The sequence below is a fragment of the Gavialis gangeticus genome, unplaced genomic scaffold (assembly GCF_001723915.1).
Source record: "Gavialis gangeticus isolate Ggan-Ray unplaced genomic scaffold, GavGan_comp1, whole genome shotgun sequence".
NCBI classification, from domain to species: Eukaryota; Metazoa; Chordata; order Crocodylia; family Gavialidae; genus Gavialis; species Gavialis gangeticus.
In genome coordinates, this window is record NW_017729034.1 from 88,156,844 (window position 1) to 88,175,575 (window position 18,732).

Consider the following 18,732-nt stretch of genomic DNA (forward strand, 5'->3'; position numbering starts at 1 on the left):
GCTGGACTCAATGATCTTCTGAGGTCCCTTCCAGCCTTAATTTCTATGAAAAAAAAGGCTGCTCTCAAATCCCCTCTCAGTCTTCTCTTTTCCAAACTAAAAAAACCCCAGTTCCCTCAGTCTCTCCTCAGGAGTCATGTGCCCCAGCCCCCTCACCATTTTCATTGTTCTCCACTATATTCTCTCCAACTTATCCACATCCCTTCTATAGTGGGGGGCCGAAAACTGGACACAGTACTCCAGATGTGGCTTCACCAGTGCAGAATAGAGCAGAATAATCACTTCCCTCAACCTGCTGGCAATGCTCCTACTAATGCTATGCAGTATGCTGTTATCCTTCTTGACAAAAACAGCACACTGTTGACATCTAATTAGGCCATGCATAGATGAAACTTTAAAGCGAGCTAAATGCTTTTGCACTACTTTAATGGGGTCAGTGTTTGCATGCCTCAGTAGCATATTGCGCATTAATTCCAGCCGCTGTAGGAAATTTGGTGGCATAATGCCCCTTAAATGACTTGGGGCACAGCAAAATTAAAATCCTTCAAGGAGTTTTAGTTTGCTGCCCCTACAGCCACAAAGCCAAGCACCAGGCTCCATACAGTTCCACAGCTCTGCAGGCAGCCCTGCAGGCAGCCTGGCAGCAGCCCAGGAAAGCAGGCTCCACCCAAGAAAAGTGACAAGCCTTATCTTTTTTTTTTCCCTGCAGCCTGCCTGCCTGTGCTGTGTGGGGGGCTAGTGCTTCTCTCCGTGGCTGTGGTGCTCCCCTGGGACCGCCCAAGCTGGGTGCCTGTGGGCGGGTGCCACCCGGAGGGAAAGCCACCACTGCCGCAGAGGGAAGCACCCCCCACCGCAGCCCAGGGACCACTCTGCCTACCAGCACCTCGTGTTCCCCTCCCCGCCAGAGAGGCAGGTAAGTCAGCAGGGTGTGTGCACAACACAAGGGTTTAATAAGCTCTAAATTGAAGTGGTGTCTTTAAAAACCCACTGGTTCAATTTAGGGCCCCCATTTCATCTACACATGCCCATACTGTCTCCTCTAACCCCCAGGTCCTTTACTGCAGAGCTGCTGCTTAGCCAGTCAGTCCTCAGCCAGTGCGTGGGATTCTTCCGTCCTAAGTGCAGGCCTTTGCACTTGTCCTTGTTGAAGCTCATGAGATTTCTTTTGGCCCAATTCTTCAATTTGTCTAGGTCACTGAATCCTAGCTCTACCCTCCAGTGTATCTACTACCCCTCCCAGCTTGTTGTCATCCATAACCTTGCTGAGGGTGCAGTCTATCCCATCTTCTAGATTGTTAATGAAGATATTGAAGAAAACCAGCCCCGGGACCGACCCCTGGGGCACTCCACTTAATACTGGCTGCCAAGTAGACATTCAGCCATTGGTGAATCCATGTTGACTGTTCCTAATCTTCTCCTTCTCCTCCAAGTGCTTAGAAATGGATTCCTTGTGGACCCGCTCCATGATTTTTCCAGGGACTGAGGTGAGGCTGACTGGTCTGTAGATCCTCATTCTTCCCCTTCTTAAAAATGGGCACTATATTTGCCCTTTTCCAATTGTCCGGGATCTCCCTTGATCACCATGAGTTTTCAAAGTTAATGGCTGATGGCTTTGCAATCACATCAGCCAACTCCCTCAGCAGCCTCAGACGCATTGCATCTGGCCCCATGGACTTGTATATGTCCAGCTTTTCTAAATAGTCCCTAACCTGTTCTTTCACCATTCAGTGCTACTGGCCTCCTCCCCAAACTGTGCTACCAGATGCAGTAGTCTGGGAGCTGACCTTGCCTGTGAAGACAGGCAAGAAGTTGTCTGTCCAAGTTTTCACTTCTTATAAGCTTCCTTTTTCTGTTTAAGTTCACCGAAGAGTTTTCTGCTAAGCCAAGCTGGTCACTTGCCATATTTGCTATTCTTCCTGCACATCAGGATGTTTTGTTCCTTCACCCTCAGTAAGGTTTTTTTAAAATACAACCAGCTGTCCTGGATTCCTGTCCCCCTCAGACTGGCCTCCCAGGGGATCCTTCCCATCAGTTCCCTAAGGAAGTCAAAGTCTGCATTTCTGAAGTCCAGGGTCCATACTCTGTAGTTCTCTTTCCTTCCTTTCCTAGGGATCCTGAGGTCAATCATCTCATGGTCACTGTTGCCCAACTTGCCATAAACTTACACATCCCCCACTAATGCTTCCCTGTCTGTGAGCAGAAGGTCAAGAAGAGCACAGCTCCTAGTTGGTCTCTCCAACACTTGCACCTGGATTGCCTGTGTACTGCTGTCTTGTTGTCCCAGCAGATGTCAGGGTGATTGAATTCCCCCATGAGAACCAGGGCCTGTGATCTGGAAACTTCCATTACTTGTCTGAAGAAAGTCTCATCTACCCCATCCTCCTGGTCAGGTGGTCTACAGCATACACCCACCACAATATCACCCTTGTTGCTCTCTCCTCTGACCCTAACCCAGAGAATCTCAACAGGCCTATCTCCAGTTTCATACTGGAGCTCTGAGCATTCATACAGCTCTTCTACACACAGTGCAACTCCTCCTCCTCTTCTCCGCTGCCCTTCCTTCCTGAAAGTTTGTACCCATCCATGAAAGTGCTCCAGTCATGCGAGCAATCCCACCAAGTTTCTGTTATTCCAATCATGTCATAGTTCTTTGACTGTGCAAGGTCTTCCAATTCTTTCCTCTTATTTCCCAGACTCCGTGCATACAGACACCTGAGGTGACTAGCTAATTGCCCTACTTTCTCAGGAGGAATGAGGCCTTCCCTGTTGCCCCCTCCTGCTTTTGCTTCCTTCAGGTCCCCTGCTTCCCCACTTACTTCAGGGCTTTGTTCTCTATTCCTTGGTGAAGCCAGTTTAAAGCCCTCCTCATTAGGTTAGTGAGCCTGTCTGCAAAGATGCGCTCCCCTCTCTTTGTCAGGTGGATCCCATCTCTAGCCAGCAGTCCTTCTGCTTGGAACAACATTCCATGATCGAAGAAGCCAAATCCCTGCTGGCGACACCACCTGCACAGTCATACGTCGATCTGCAGGATGCGTCTGCTGCTGCCAGAGCCCTTCCCCTTCACTGGAAGGACTGAGGAGAATACGACCTGGGTCCCTTCACCCTTGCACCCAGAGCCCTGTAGTCACTCTTGATCTGCCCAGGGTCACTCTTGGCAGTATCACTGGTGCCCACATGGATGAGCAGCCTGGGGTACTAGTCAGGAGACTGGATGAGTCTTGGTAATCTTTCTATGACATCTCGGATCTGGGCTCCAGGCAAGCAGAAGATCTCCTAGAACAACAGGTCAGGCCAGCAGATGGGTCCTTCTGTCCCCTGCAGAAGGGAGTCTCCAACCACCACCACCCATCACTTCCTCTTCATGGCAGTGGTCTCAGTCCTCCCTATCTTGGGGATTCCTGGCCTGGCCTCTTCCAGCAATGGACTGTGCTCCTCCTCCTTTGTTGCTAGTGCTCCATATCTGTTCTCCAGTTAGAAAAGCTATCTTAGACTTACAGGCTAAGTACAGACATTCAAAAAACCTGAGGCAGAATCAATCTAAGTTGTATGGTTTTCTGTAAGTGGCATAATTTAGGTCGGTAGCGCACAGAATACTCATTAACCCTTTGGTGGGGTAGGCAAATCTTAGACCCAGTTCTGCCATTTTTAAACAAGTATAGGTGTGTTGAACTTCTGTTCTATTATGTGTACAGACCAGTTTTGTGTGCTGAACTTCCATTATGGGTATAGACCTGTTTCCGATGACTTATACCAGTAAAAGTGTAATGTACCTGGTCACAGTGCAGTAAATCTGCTTTGACAAATTCATCATATTGTTAAGGCATAGTCCCCACTTTGGGCTATTTCTGCACTGAGTAAAGGGTCTCTTCTGAGTCAGGTGATGTCAATCAGATAATTCAGCTTTCTCTACCCTGGTGCCTCTCCCAATTTCCAGATGCTGTGCTAACACAGTTCTGACATGCATCCAATTTCCAAGCACTCCACATAAGTAACAGAATAATCAAGAAAAGCTTTTACACTATTGCTGTTTTTCTCCCCAGAGTGTGCGGATAATTGATACTACTGTACTCGTGTTCCAGTTGTGGAATTGGCAGATAATAAGGAGATATATCAAAAGAAATAACATAACCACAGCATGAGCATGCAAGAAGTGTACAAATCCAGGAACATTATTCTCAATGTTCAAGCTAAATAAACTGGGCCCTGAAAGTGACCTCTACTTGGTCAATGTTCTGTCATTCAGACAGACATTGAAGTAGTAATCACCTCAGTAGATATTTATTCTGCAAGAAGCAAGGCTTATTATTTAATTGCATACTTTCTGTCAGAAAACCTTGCAATTAATATTATAGTTGAAAGTCTGCTCTCTAAAGTATTATAGATCTCATTTCTGAATCGTTATTATCAGGCATATGACGACACATCTATCAAAAGAAAGAGAACTCAATTACACAGGAGGATCTCTGAGATTTTTAACGTGGAATTAGACAGTGGTCCTGTATAGTCAAGAAACATTACAGTGAGATGTTAACAAGCGCTGTCCCACCTGTTGCACCATGCACAGGCAGGCACTTCCCCACCCCACTGCCCCCATGCAGCAAAGCACCCTGCCTCACCCGAAGCTCCCAGGCTCTCTCTCATGTCACCACACTGCACAGGCACACTGAGCTGTCAGCTCACCTAGCACTGCTGGCTGCACCATGCTCTTCCACCCCTGAGGCTGGGTTAGGAAGCAGAAGCTAAGGGAGGGGGAGGAAGATGGAGCAGGGGGTAGCCAGAGCAAAGAGGTGGGGCGGCTACCTGTTAACCCCTTGCAGACTGCATGTTGCCTTGGGGCCACCAGTTGTACAGCCCTGAATTAAATGGTCCACCAATTGGACCATTGCTACATTAAAAAATGTACTTAAAAAACCCCCAATAAACACATTTAGTCCACTCTTTTCTGTTAAAGCATTTCTGTAATGGAACTTACAATCTGCCAGGATAGCTGGAAAAAAAAAAACTTGGATGAAATAAACAAGGAGGAGACCTATCGCAGGTTCTTCCTTCGAGAGACTGTCATGTAGAAATTGACTCAATTCCTAGCTCCTGATGCAGCAGTTGGTTTGTCAATAACTTTCACCAGTCTTTGTAACCCCCGATCTATACAGGCTAGGTCACTAAGAGCTTTCATCCAAAGCATCTTTCATGCGGCTTACTTATTTCTCCATTGGCCTGAATCACTTAAAAAGACACAACTGAGTCTCTCTCAGTGATTTCTTTTGGCATCAGCTCGCTACTTCTCCAGATTTATTAAGCCTGTAAAAGATGCTTGTCAATAATAATCATAAAAAATCCCAACATAAATGATAGAACCGTATCTACACTACCCTTAAGAGTTCTGAGTCTTTATGCTGAGTCCAATAATAAAGAGGAGAGAGAACTTGAGAGAGAGACCAGAAACGTATCACTTAAACAGGCACCTCTTTTTCCATAATTTGTTTGCACATTTCCCAGGTGCCTCTGATTTTTATGGATGCTGTATCGAAACAAAAAGGAACTGACATCTCTTTCTAGTAAAACTATTATTTTCAGTAAATAACACCAAAAGAATACACTGCACAAAGAAGGAAAATACCAACAATATATAATCCCTACAATAATCAACTTTCCATGTTCCCTAAAGGTAGGCTTAGGTTTCCTGAAAGGTTCTCTCTAGTGCTTTCTTATGGAAGCAGATTATTATTCTGGAGCTTTGGCACAATTCTACTTCTGTTGAATTTTCCTTTCCTTGACACAAAAAACGTTATTCAAATGTTAAGAATCTGGGATGCTGTTGTTAGAAACAAACAAGGATTCTTGTTGGGGCTTAACATGGATAAATCTGCATGAAACCCTGAATATAGGCTGCCCCGTAAGCTGGCTTGGGGTCAGCAACACTTGAACTTCAGCCCACCCTCAATGGGCTAGCCAGTTCGGGCGTGATGTCCCACTTACCTCTGTTTGCTCATTGAGAGAAGTTGGCTTATGAGCAAAACTTGATTTATAGCTTAAATTAAGAATACAGAGAAGATAGTTCCTCATGTATGTCATATGCACATCACATCATCAACTACTGATAAAGAGTCACTGAGGGTTTAAATGAGCATGATTCAGATTTTATATAGCAATATATAAAATGATGATGCAATATAATGCTTTAAAATAACTGAAGCTTTATTTTTAATTATAGTAATATTGTTTTAATTGTAGTATCATAGTAACTGCATCATTGGAGTCACAAATACATATTTCTAAAATGAATGATATGATTTTTTCTTATGTTAACAAAAAAATTATGAAGTAGATTCGTAGTGAAGGGCTATAGAACGAAGACCTGACAAACAACTTGTTTGGAGGGAAAGATTCAGTTCTGAAACTTAATTTAAATCTAGAATCAAGCTGTGTGCAAATGAGCAGTCTGATAAAATTACTACCTTGATAAATGCAGGAAATAAGCCAACTTAGTTAACTGTTTAAAAATAGATACTACTTGTTATAATGTTCTCAGGTAATCTGCTTTGTGAAAAATGAAAACTTAGCCACTTGTTTATTGGGCAGCTTGTCAATCTAAACTATTTAGGGGTGGTATTTGCTTCACTTATTAAAGCAGGAGTGAAATCCTGGCTACATTGAAGTCAAGGGCAAAATGTCCTTTCATTTAAGTGCCATCGGTATTTCTCTGTATTTTGATGTTTACTTGTGTATGATAAACATCAGATATATTGGTATCTAACCTCTTTGAGGGCTCCGGGTCCCCTCCACTAGCAATTTTAATGTAGTTATCCAATATAGATATTACTATTTGCTTCTTAGCAATAAGCACATCAAACATTTATCTAAATTTGCTAAATTGCATGGATATCAGAACTATTCACCCAACTGAACAGGGTCCAGTGACCAGTCTACCTGTTTCTATTCACAGTGACATTTCAAAAAATTAAAGAAGGAACCATTTGCTTACCACTGGGTTTTGTTTGTTTTTTTACTGTTCTTAAAAAGTTATTCTAAAATCATATTTAATTGGAAAATGCTTTGCAACACCATTGTTTATAAAAAAAGGGAAAGAAAGCTCTTAAAATGGGCTAATACTAAAAAGTGCATTTCAGTGAAATCTAACTTCTAAAAAAGAATTATAATATCATTACAAAATAATTTCAGTTTAATATCCAACCGTACTAATTGGAAAGTTCATGGGGAGAGTTCATGGGTCTAGCCATTTCCCCACTGCTGTCATCCTTCATTGTTCACTGTCATCCCAGTTTGTTTCTGCCCAACCAAATTCAACTGTGTTCTCGTTTTGTGCTGTAACTGAAATATGCTATTGCATGCATGGCGTTGATTGAATAATTAAATGTTGTGTAACTTTTTTAACGGAACATAGTCCCAGTCTCCATCAAGTTATGTCTGGAATTTGTTTGGATTCCATAAGTCTTCTGATAGTATAATGTGTCAGTGGAATAGAAGAATATTTGCTAAGAATGAACCGGTTGAAGTAATGCACACTCTTCATTTTCATGGTATTGAAAGCTTATATACACTGTACACGGTATGTCGACTTACAACCCTGTTTATTAATTATATTCTGCACATCTAACAAATCTAGATATTGTTGTAGACAGGAAAAATGTTGCACACGTTAACTATTAAGATATACTAGAAACAAACAACTTGACTGGACAGAAAATTTTATAAACTGCTACTAATTTGTTAAATTGAGTCTTGTGTAAATTAAGAAGCAATTTTAAGGTTAACTGGGTGGTTTAAATTGATGATGTGACAGTGGTAACTGTTGAATGGTGGGATCCTTTTTAGCTGCTTTCCTTCAATATTTAATTTAGGCAGTCCAACTTTGGGGTTCCTAAGTGCACACACAGCTTTACCCAAAACATCTCTCCTGCAATGCACAAAGTTAGGACTGGGACTTTCTTCAGATTAATTAAAGAAAACCTTCCATAGCAAATAAAGGATAGAGAAAGGGCAAACAGACTTTACTGACAAGGGTGCATTGAAAGCAGTATAGTACTGTGGTATCACTATTTTTCCACTTCCTCCCTGCTTTCTGACCTGCACTTGTAGGGGCAGTGGAGATAATTCTTCTTCTTACATTCAGAGCCAACTTTTCTTGTACTTTTGATGTATGTATGCTTTAAATGAGCATTTAGTTAACACTTTATTTTTTGGTTGCCTTGTGGGATTTCTTCTATTCTAAATCTTTCTAATTCTTCCCTACTGGTACCTAGCCCCTTTCATCCTTACTACCCCGTAAAGAAAATAACCTAAAAGGTACTTTTCAGCATGGCAGATGGAAACAATATGGATGTAGAGTTCACAGGCCAAGCCAGGCAGGGAAGCATTTGTTTTCCTGAGATTTCTTAATCACACCAAGAAAATTCTGATCTAGGATGAGATACTGCACAAAAATATTTCAAGGGGGTAAGTTCCTTTTTGGAGAAAATATAGTTAAAAATCAGGTTTATAATGAAAAGCCCTGACCTTAACTTTGGACATACCACCATCACTCCAAATAGAGAGAGGCATTTTTTTCTTTTTAGGAAATTCCAGCAGACCCCACCCTTTATCCAGCTAATCTGCACTTAATTATAGTTCCTTATCTTTAGCACAAAATAAAAAAAAAATGGACAGAGAAGGAATATTAATCAATTCACTCTCTTTGTCCTTGTACTAATGACATGAGTTATCTCATATGGGGAAGAACAAATAATACTATCAACTTTCTCTCTTTTGGGCCTAATAAGAATAGCCCCAGATGTTTGGATTTAGACATTTAGTTGGTTGAAATGTTCTGATTCTTCCCCCTTCAAAAATTGAGAACATTTTTTGCTTCAGAACCTTTCCCAGACAATAGTAGCATTAATGGCTGAAACAACTATAGAGCACACATTGTTAAAAAGCTGCAACACTGGGCTGCGTGGACAATAGAAGGACAGGTCTACTCTAACTCTGTCACAAGCCTGGGAGCACCCTGGGGAAGGACAGCCTGCCCACTCCTTCCTACACTACACCCTAGAAATTTGGTAACGTAACTGGCTTCACACGGTTCCCAACATAGGCCAAGAAGTACGTCCACTCAAGACAGAGAAACTAGGGTTTAGGATACGCGTTCATTTGCAGCACTACAAAGTGCCCCAGCAAAACAGAGTGCTATGGGCTGCAGGAGTATTCATGTGTGTAGGAGTGCTACAAAGTTTCCGTGAAGCGGTTCAGGCCCTGGCAGACATTACACTTGGGATGTGATTAACCAGTTAATCACATCTTAAGTAGTAACCTGGCAATATGGTTGCTCAATTAATGGCATGATAAAACAGGAAATAATCCACAAACAGGGAGCATTTCAAGACCCTGGTGTGCTCCTGAGGCTGGGAGTGCCACCAGTGGAGCAAATGAGCTGACTGGTGCTCTCAGCCATGGGAGCACTGGGCACCGAGCTTGCTACTTGCTGGTGCAGGGGGATCTCATGGCTCCTCCTACATCAGCAACATGGCACAATTGGGATCTGATGCCCCATCACAAATGCACATATGATATGGCAGGAGGCACAATTGTTGGGATCAAGGACCAGAACCTATCATGTCTTTAACTGGATGTCTGTCAGCGGTCTCAGTGATGTGTTCTCCAGCTAGGGAGCATGGGTGGGGGTGGGTTCCCTTAATGGGGGCCAGTCTCTCTGCTGCCATTGTGGAGGCAGTGGCACTGGTCTCTCAGCAGAGTTGTTGCTCCCTGGGGGGAAGTGGGAAACAGTGGCTCTAATAGCTGTAAGAGAGGAAACTGCAGCTTTGCTCCTTGGAGGCTGTCAGGGATCTAGCTACTCTTCCTCTCCCCCTCTTGGGAAAGAAGTGCAGGAAGGAGGGCAGAGCACTATGGGATGCTTGGGGACCAGAGACCCTATGTAGCTCTACATATAACTGCCCACACATTATGTACAGGGCTACAGCCAGCCAGAATGTATGCATGCTAGCTTTCTGTAAGGTGATAAGAGTGCATATAGTGCTAAAAAAGTGATGCGTGTCCAAAACTGCTTAGTGTAACTGAGCACAGGCACGGGACGTTCCAAACTGGCTACGCTGCCTAATTTCTGCGCTGTGGCATGTACTGAACTGGAATGAGCTGCAGGTGCGCTACTGAGTTTGCAACAGACACTGCAGACATGTCCTAAGAGCATGGGAAAAGAACGAAGCGACTGAAAGGTAAAGGAGAGGAGGGATTTATGGCTCAGTGGCAGCATCTACATGAGACACTGACTGTGCAGTCATTACTGCACAGTCATTTAGGACTTGTATAACCAAGTCCTAAATGACTGCACCAGAGTTACTGAGCAGTAGAGTCACCAAATGGCTTTTAGGTGATGCTGACTGCGCAGTAGCTTGTTACTATGGCACAGTAACATCACATCACATTTCATGCCATGTGATGCTAATGAGCAGTAGTACTGAGCTACTGCACAGTAAGCACCTTGTGTAGGTGTGCCCAGTGACAGGGGAGTAAGTTGCCACGATTTAGCTGGGGAGGAGTGCACACAACAAGCAGTTACTGCTGAGCAGCTGATGTGCTGTAAATCCCTATCCTCCTTTTACACTGTGGTTACCAGTTTGTGTGGCCACACCTTGACACAGAACAGGAACTCATGAACAGTTCTACAGACAAAAGATCTGACTCTTAGGCTATGGACACACACAAAAGTGAAGCTTGAGGCACAAAACAGAGGAAACTGTACCATGGCAGCTACCCACAAATCAGCTGGCTGTATATTTGAAAGTGTGAGAAATAAGCAGACTGTGTATACTAAAAGCATGCATTTAAAAGCAGGAAAATACCACTCCTGATTTGTTCAGGGGAAAATTCACCATTGTTGGAGTGGGTTGACAGCTTTTGTGTCATCATGGTTGTGTCTTGTTCACAGCTTGGCTTGGCACAAGTTAACCCCCTCATGGCTTCACTGACAGCTTTAATTCCTCTCTGGACAATAAATCCTCTCAGTAAGCTTGGTTTACAAAGCTTAGCTCCAACAAAACAGTTATCATTGGGCATGCATTGCTCCCATTAAAATGTCCTAAATTTGGGGGGATATATGTTATTTGTGCACAAAGTAAAGTCCATGATGTCTGACTTTTTTAAAACTATACTGCAATGATTTCTGCCCTTTTCATCAAAAAACAAAACAACTAAAATAAATCACATCTCCATACTTCCTAACACCTGCCATCTCAAAATAATAGCCCTTGCTAATAAATAAAGTACTAACATGCTGAGGGAACTTTAAAAAAGTAGATGAGATTTCTAGACCCTCCCCCTTTCAAATCTCATATTTTGATGGGCAATGCATCAAAATTAATTAGAATGAAAGATGGTGAAGATAATATGATGGCAAAAACATCAGAAAGAATTAGACTGAAAGGTTGTGAAAAGCCCAACAGTCATAAGCCTCCCCTGTGACCCAGCCAAAGGAACACTTGGATAAATAGAGACTGACAAGGCAAACAATTCCTTCACAAAAGACTTTCGAAAATGCCTTCTACAATATTTCAAGTTGAACATAAAAATGTCTAAGATGTTTGCATACAATTCATTTCTGTACACTCTACGATGTCCAAAATATCAAACAAAACCTCTCTTCAAATAGTTCACCAAATATACATTTCCACAAAACAACATGGGCTTGAACTGCCTTTTATGTTGCAGTATGAATGAAGAAATGTCCTGAACACACAGGACCATATGTTGTCACCTGTTTCACAATGTATGTCTATCACAAATGTTGAGGCATGTCTATGAAAAATGTCCCAAGTTAGCCATTTTCAGTGTGGAGAATGCCACCTGGAAGAAATGTCCTTACAGATACCACAATTCTGTATGAAAAATAAAAATAAATGTATGTATGGCTTGGCAGCTCTTCTAAATGCTTAGCATAAGACCTCAAATTTGGAGAGAAGGACTGTCTGGACTAATGCAAGATGAGTCATCAGAAAAAAGAGCAATATGCCATAACACTCTTTCCAAAACCAGGATAAAATGGTAAAATATTTAGCAGAACTTCAGGATCTCTTAGCATTAATAACTTTCATGTTGCATCATATACACACAATTTGGGGTAACACACAATAACTATTTAGACAGCGTGCATACCAAATTACATCAAGAAACAATTTATTCTGAACAGTACTGATTCACCATGGCTATGCAATTCATACTCCTTGTAAAATGGCTTCTGCTGTGTCTACAGATTAACAGTGCCAAATGGCATGCCATGCTCTGATAGGAGTGGAAAGGTATAATAAAAATGTCTTTTACAGACTCAGTAAGACAAGATGCGTGAAACAAGCATGAAAGATTTGAGCTCAATATTACCTGCATTGTACTAACATGGGATGGAAAAATATACCCTTAATTAAATGTTTTCTTCATCCACAAAGTGCCACGTTAGCTGAGGATTAGCAAGAATCTTCAGTTTTTGAGGGACTTTTCACTGTCGCTCTAAATGAGGAGGATGGGTTTAGCTCATCAAGATGTACTTATTTGGCACGAACTCCTCATTTTTTGGTTACCAATATATCCTTTTTCCTCCAACAGCATTTTCTAAAACCTATCATCACATTGGTGCACACATTTCTAAAGGATAATCTAACATGGGTCCTGCTACAGAGTTCTGGCATACTTGAGTAACCAGCACTTTGTTTTTAACCACACACAAAGGCAACATATGACTGACAGAAATGCATTTAATTTCTTGAACAGACTTATCCCTCTATCCAACTTTTTGTTATATAACAAACTTAGTCATAAATTACCCTGATGTAGAACTTTTGGGAAATTTGTCAGTGAATGAGTTTATCATTGGAAAAAAAGGTTGATTCATTGTGGGGAATACTCAGTTTTGACCGAATATTCTCAGGTAGAGGGTGGAAATTCTGCTAAGAGACTCATCTGCCCCAAAAGAACATACTGCTAAGTGGCGATGACTCAGCTTTGCTCTGATGAGGGCTTGGAAACATTTGTACTCTCAGAAAAGGTCAAAGGACAAGAAAATCACTTCTGACCCAGCCCTACACTGTAGTCCAATTGATAGGCCTACTAATCAATCCTTCCCTCCTAAGGGCTGTCTTCTCAGCTAGTGCAAACTTCTGTTCCATCACAGACCATACTGGTTTTAGTTCCAGCCTGTAGGGCCACCAAGTTTCAGGTGGGGTTTCTAGGCAAGCACAGGAATCCTTTAGCAGTGCAAAAAATCAGCGACTGACTGACGTATGTACAAGGTGTTACATTTGCTTAACAACTTTCTTTTCTAATGACATTTTATCAGGATTTCACAGCCATTAGTATGAGAGATGTGTGAACTTTTGCATGGAAAAACCGGTCTCTTAACAGCTTTGATTATGCAAGAAACTGTTATTTTACTCACCATCCCATGATTAAGCCAGGCTGGTATAAAATTATCAAGCAGCTTTGGGTAAACCAGTTCTCTGTCATAGATATAGATGCTCCAAAACATTGTCACAACAAACTGGGAGGGTAAAAAGGGAAAGAAAAGAAGATTTTAAGAAGGTGTTACAATCAACTGGCTGATTTTACTAGCCTTCGTTTTACCTGTCTACCTTTCTATATATAGCTAGAGATCTATAAGCAGATATAGATGTTCCTGCTCTTAAACCCAGGGTTGCTTTTACCCACAGTGGGGTCTTGGATTTTTATTTACATTCTCAGAAATTTTTTCCCCCTGTTTTTGACATTTGGAAAAATACCATTTGGAAAAATAATGTTTTGAATTATATGCATGTAGCCAAGTTACAACTGAATATTATATTTTAGTAGCAGATGTGACTTATAAATGTTTTACCACTAACAGCATAGAAAACAGAGAAAAAAAGGATATGCAATCGCACTTACAATATACAGAACATACTAGTATGTAGAGTATTAGGACTTCTATCATTTGGTGTGAGGTTTGTCCCTGAAAAGGCCACTTCCATACCTTAGCACTTGTTAAGTCCCATTTAAGACCTGAAACCCCCTCCCCACACTTAAACTTTAAGGTACTACTACCTACATGATGCACAGAGATCCAAAGCATAGATTTGTAACATTTTCCCCACTTCATTATCTGAAACTTGCCTTGGATTTTGTCAAAGGGATTACCTTACTAGGAGCCCAAAGCATGGACATTTAACTGTCCTCCCTTTCTTTAGATCAAGGATAGCAGAACCAGTTTGGATTAAATAAAAACTTAGCCTCAACCTTTGCTCAAAGCTTGCACAAAATCTTTTAACATCTTCTGATGTTTAAAAAAAGCTGAATGCTTATTTCCATCATATTTTTTACTTTGACCCACCTCCACATTGTCTGATTCTATCCAAGACCATTGAAGTGGAAATACTGAAAACCATTTTTTATGATATTTTTGTCCAACTAAACGCATTGAGTATTGGAAATTTGGAAGCTCTAAACTTTGAGGTTTTTTCAGCATTAATTTAACCCCCTCATCCCTCCCTGCTATTTAGCAGGAGTGCAGCAGAGTCATACTGGTCTCAGCAAGCAGTCAAAGGTGGAGATATCAGAGTTGGGTCCCATAACAAAGCTAAGTCCATGGAAGCAAGGTACCTATTATGAAAAGCTTAAGCTCAGCTTGTTTTATAAGATTTTTTTCTTTTCCCTTCTTGAAAATGCTGTAAAAAAAGTAAAAGAATATACATAAACATTAATTAGCTTACCTTAAGTCTTGAATGTTAGAAAAAAATGCAGACCTATGTCTCCTAATTAAACACTATTTTACTTTGGATTTGAGTTTCATGTTCACAGATCCCTGAGGAATTACTATTTACTGGAGAAAAATTAAGAGCTGTTCCAGGAGACTTCCAGGGGCCAGTTTCATGAGACATAAGGGCCCCTGTACACAGGACTGACAGGACCAAATTTAACTCTAGAACTAGCAAGTACGACTCCCAACTGTCAATTCAGTGGAAGTATGTCCAGTTATGCTAATACCAGTGGAGACCATTGCCTTTGTGGAACAAATGAGGGTTAGTTTCAGGGGAGTAGGGAATGGAAACAAAAAATGTGGGATGCATAGCAAAGTAAGGGATGTTCAGGTCAGTAAAGGATGTAGTGTGATTAGCATAATCCAATCTATATGCTTGCCTGTGAAAAGTTAAAATTTAGGTTAGGCAGTCTATGGGATAGTCTATGGTTTGTTCTAACCACAGACATACACATTTAGAGCAGACAGCTACTTGGATTATTTGGACCAATAGTCTTTTCCCCTAATGAGTATGCAGTACCATAGTTTCTTGATTTCTGACTTGTTTGTCTATCTGTTATGAGTGCTATTAGTGCCTGCCAGAAATAAGTATGAGTCCTTCAACTCGTGCATAAATCCCAGGAAAAAAAAGAGAGAGCCTCTAATGGACAGTCTGAAAAATACTGCAAATATAAAGTACTCTACAAGAAATCTCTCTTCTGGCCCATTACTGGCACTGGCACCATGAAGCCCTTTAAACACCTGGGCTAGGGACATTCAAAAAGCCCCAGCCTGAATTGATTTAATCTTTGCAGGTTAGTCTAACCTACAAAGATTGAACTGGTTTGCAAGTGGATAGATATTCGGCACATGCCTGCAGTGGCTCAGGCCAGAAGCCCAGGGGTGCTAGAGCAGCCCTCCCTTCCACAGGGAAGCTGAGCTGAGGACAGGCGGCATGGCCAGGCCCCTGCAGGCCTGCCCCAGTGGCTCCCTGGCAGGCAGGAGCAATTCCAACACACAGGGCTGCCCAGCCCCAGAGGGTAATGCTTCCCTCTCCTTCCTCTCCCCCACTGCTGCAGGGCTGGGAGGGGAGACCTGTTTGGTGCTAAGGGGGCTCTTCTCCCTCTTCCTCCCCTGCTGCCACCATGGGGTGGGCAGTGGGGAGGGGAGCTCTGTGAGTGAGGCTGCCTCGCCCCAGAGGGGGACTCTTCCCTCTGTTTCTCCCCCATTGCTGTGGGGTGGACAGGGAGCGGCTCTATGGGATGCTGCCCAGCCCCAGAGGGGGACTCTTCCCCCCACTCCTCTCCACCCCCAGGGCAGGGGGAAGCTGTTCCATGCTGGGGGGAACTTTCCCCACTCCTCCTCTTCCCCCCAGAGGGGCAGCAGCAGCATGGAGCTCAGCTGGGCAGGGTGTGAGGGTGGGGGGTGTAAGGACCCCCACATACTCTCCCCATGAAGTGCAGCCCCTGCTGCCTGGCAGCAGCAGCAGGCAGGGATGTCAGGGTGCTTGTGCCTGGCGCAGGCACAGCTCTGGCCAGCCCTGCGCAGAGGAGGGAGCGGAACTTTCCTTATCCTCATGGTTCTGCTCCCTGTGCCTGTAGCTCCTTCGTGGCAGCAGGGCAAGGCCCACACTGGAGCCTGCTGTCTTTCCCATTCCTGGCTGTGCAATCCCCGCACTCTGCCAGGAATGGAGGGAGTCCCATCCCCTGCTTCCCCACAGAGTCCAGTGTGGGGCTTTCCTGTGAGAGTGTGGAGCTGTAGGCACAGTGCAGAGCTGTGATAAGAGGCAGCCAGCACTGCACTGGAGCTGAGGAGCACAGCCCCGCACAGCTTGCCTGGCCACTTCTATCTCCCAGGCTCTGCGCTGTGTGCCTGCAGTTCCACACTCACAGAGGGGAAGCCCCACAATGGACTCCTCCTGGAAGCAGGCCACCTCCCCACACCCCCAGCTCAAGGGTGGCAGGGCAGAAGGGGAAGAGGAGGAGGAAGAGTCCCCATCCAGAACCTCACCGAATCCCCTCCCCACCCTGGGAGGAGAAGGAGGGGGAAGAGCTCCACGCCCCCAGCATGGAACAGAGCCCCCCTCCCCACCCTGCCAGACAATGAACCCAGCATGGCCCTGTTAAGGTGAAGGGGGCAGGGAGATGGGGTAATGCGTCCCTCCATCCCTTCCCTGCAGCTGGGGTCTGCCAGCTGCAGGGGCCACTGCTGCAGTCCCCTCCCCTCTGCTCTGTGGCAGACAGGCTGACCCCAGCTCTGGGGGGAAGGGAGAAGGAGGGAAGAATTAACCCCTTCCCTGCCCACTTTGCCTTAATGGGGCCCCACCAGCCAGTGTTTCCGCTATGGCCAGTCCCTGCTCTGCTAGAGAGCAGAGGGGAGGTGCCAGCCCTGCCGTGGAGCAGAGAGCCCCGCCCAGCCCAGAGAAAATGCCGAGATGCTGGGGGTGTCTGGTTTATCTTAAACCAGCAGGGAACCTGGGACAGACATTGCATAAACTGGTTTGAGACAAATCAGTTAAGTCTGATACTACATTCAACCAGGTTTATCTCAAACCAGTTTTGGCCATTTGGAAACTGGTTTATGTACAATGAATGTCTGTTCTGTTACAGGTTTAAACCAGTTTCTCATCACTTAATCCGGTTTATGTATAATGTCTGTCCCTAGCCCTGAAGACACAACTGCCAAATGGGAATAGTTGAACTGTGGAAAAAATAGAAGCAGAGCGTCCCTTTTCTGTTAGTTCCCTAGAAATCCTGTTGAATTTCAGTGGGTCAATTAGACCTTGTTAAGATCAACTATGATACATAGTATGAAAACTATGAATGAGAGCCCTCTGTATGGAGAAAGTCTTACATTAAGCAAGGGCACCAAGGGTTAAGATGGATCATATCAGAAGGAGTCTAGCAGACCTGGCAAAAAACTTGGGCCTGTGATTTCTGCATGGTGCAGAGTAAAACAATCAACTTTGCCAATGAGGTAAAGGTAAGGAAAGAGAGGAGGCACCATCTGTTTCTTAACCAAAGTCAGCCAGTGGATAGAATTAGATCAATGTAGCTGGTTGCAACCATCTGGCGCTACAGACGGTAATTGCTGCTTAGCAAAGCACTACCACATGACAGGCATAAGGTAAAGAAAATGCACAGAAAAACAGAATGTTACAGGTCTTTCAAATCAAGAGTCATATCTGAGGTGACGATGCTGACCTCAGGCTTTTTAACTGGGGAAAGTCTTCTCTCACTGTTTGGCCAACGTCTCCAAAATGGTGTATCTCCACTTTTGTATGAAAGTAGACACAACATAAACTGTATTTCTAGGACTTGTTACCAGCCTTTCTAGTCTCTCTTAAACCCATTTACTTTTTTAACTGTTTTATTAATTGTTTTAAAGAGGTTTTAAATTCCCTTGATACTCTTCAAGAGTTTTTATATCTGTATGTCATTGTATTAGTGCAACTTCATTTCAGTAGCCTGAACTTCAGCAAGCTGTAAAATAAAAGAAGAATCTTCTTTTACACAGCTCATGTTCTACAGGCTAGCCAGAGTTGTGACCCTGGGCTTCAGGAATCACAGGTAAGAATTCTGAATTGCTCCTCTCACTGAACATGGGGGCAAAAAGAGAAAGGACTAAATGGCATAGTGCTGCCTGGCTCACTAGGCTGGCCACCTGCAGAGGACAGGGTTGATCTTTAGAGGAACGCTACAGTTTGCATGCTCACTTTTGCATTTGAAGCACAAATTTCAGTTCTCCTCCTGAGGTACCCCAGACACGGGGATCAGCATGCAAAGAGCCACCATCACAGGCTTCTGTTCCTCTTGACTTGCAATCCTGTCCATCAGGGGTATCAGGACTTGAGGGGGCAGACAGGGAGGAAGGAAGATAAGAATGGAGAGAGAGAGAGTGGCCAAAGCGTGATCCACTTCAATATCTTCATTAATGATGCGGACATTGGAGTCAGAAGCGGACTG

The 18,732-nt window shown here is 43.6% G+C and overlaps 1 protein-coding gene across 1 annotated transcript in view; it reads right to left on the reverse strand.

The window, feature by feature from the left end:
- AIG1 (androgen induced 1) overlaps nucleotides 1-18,732 on the reverse strand; it is a 197,049-nt gene that overhangs the window by 148,222 nt on the left and 30,095 nt on the right. The window contains exon 3 of the mRNA XM_019526748.1: nucleotides 13,436-13,537. Within this exon, the coding sequence (XP_019382293.1) occupies nucleotides 13,436-13,537 (102 nt within the window). The remainder of the gene's footprint in view (nucleotides 1-13,435; nucleotides 13,538-18,732) is intronic.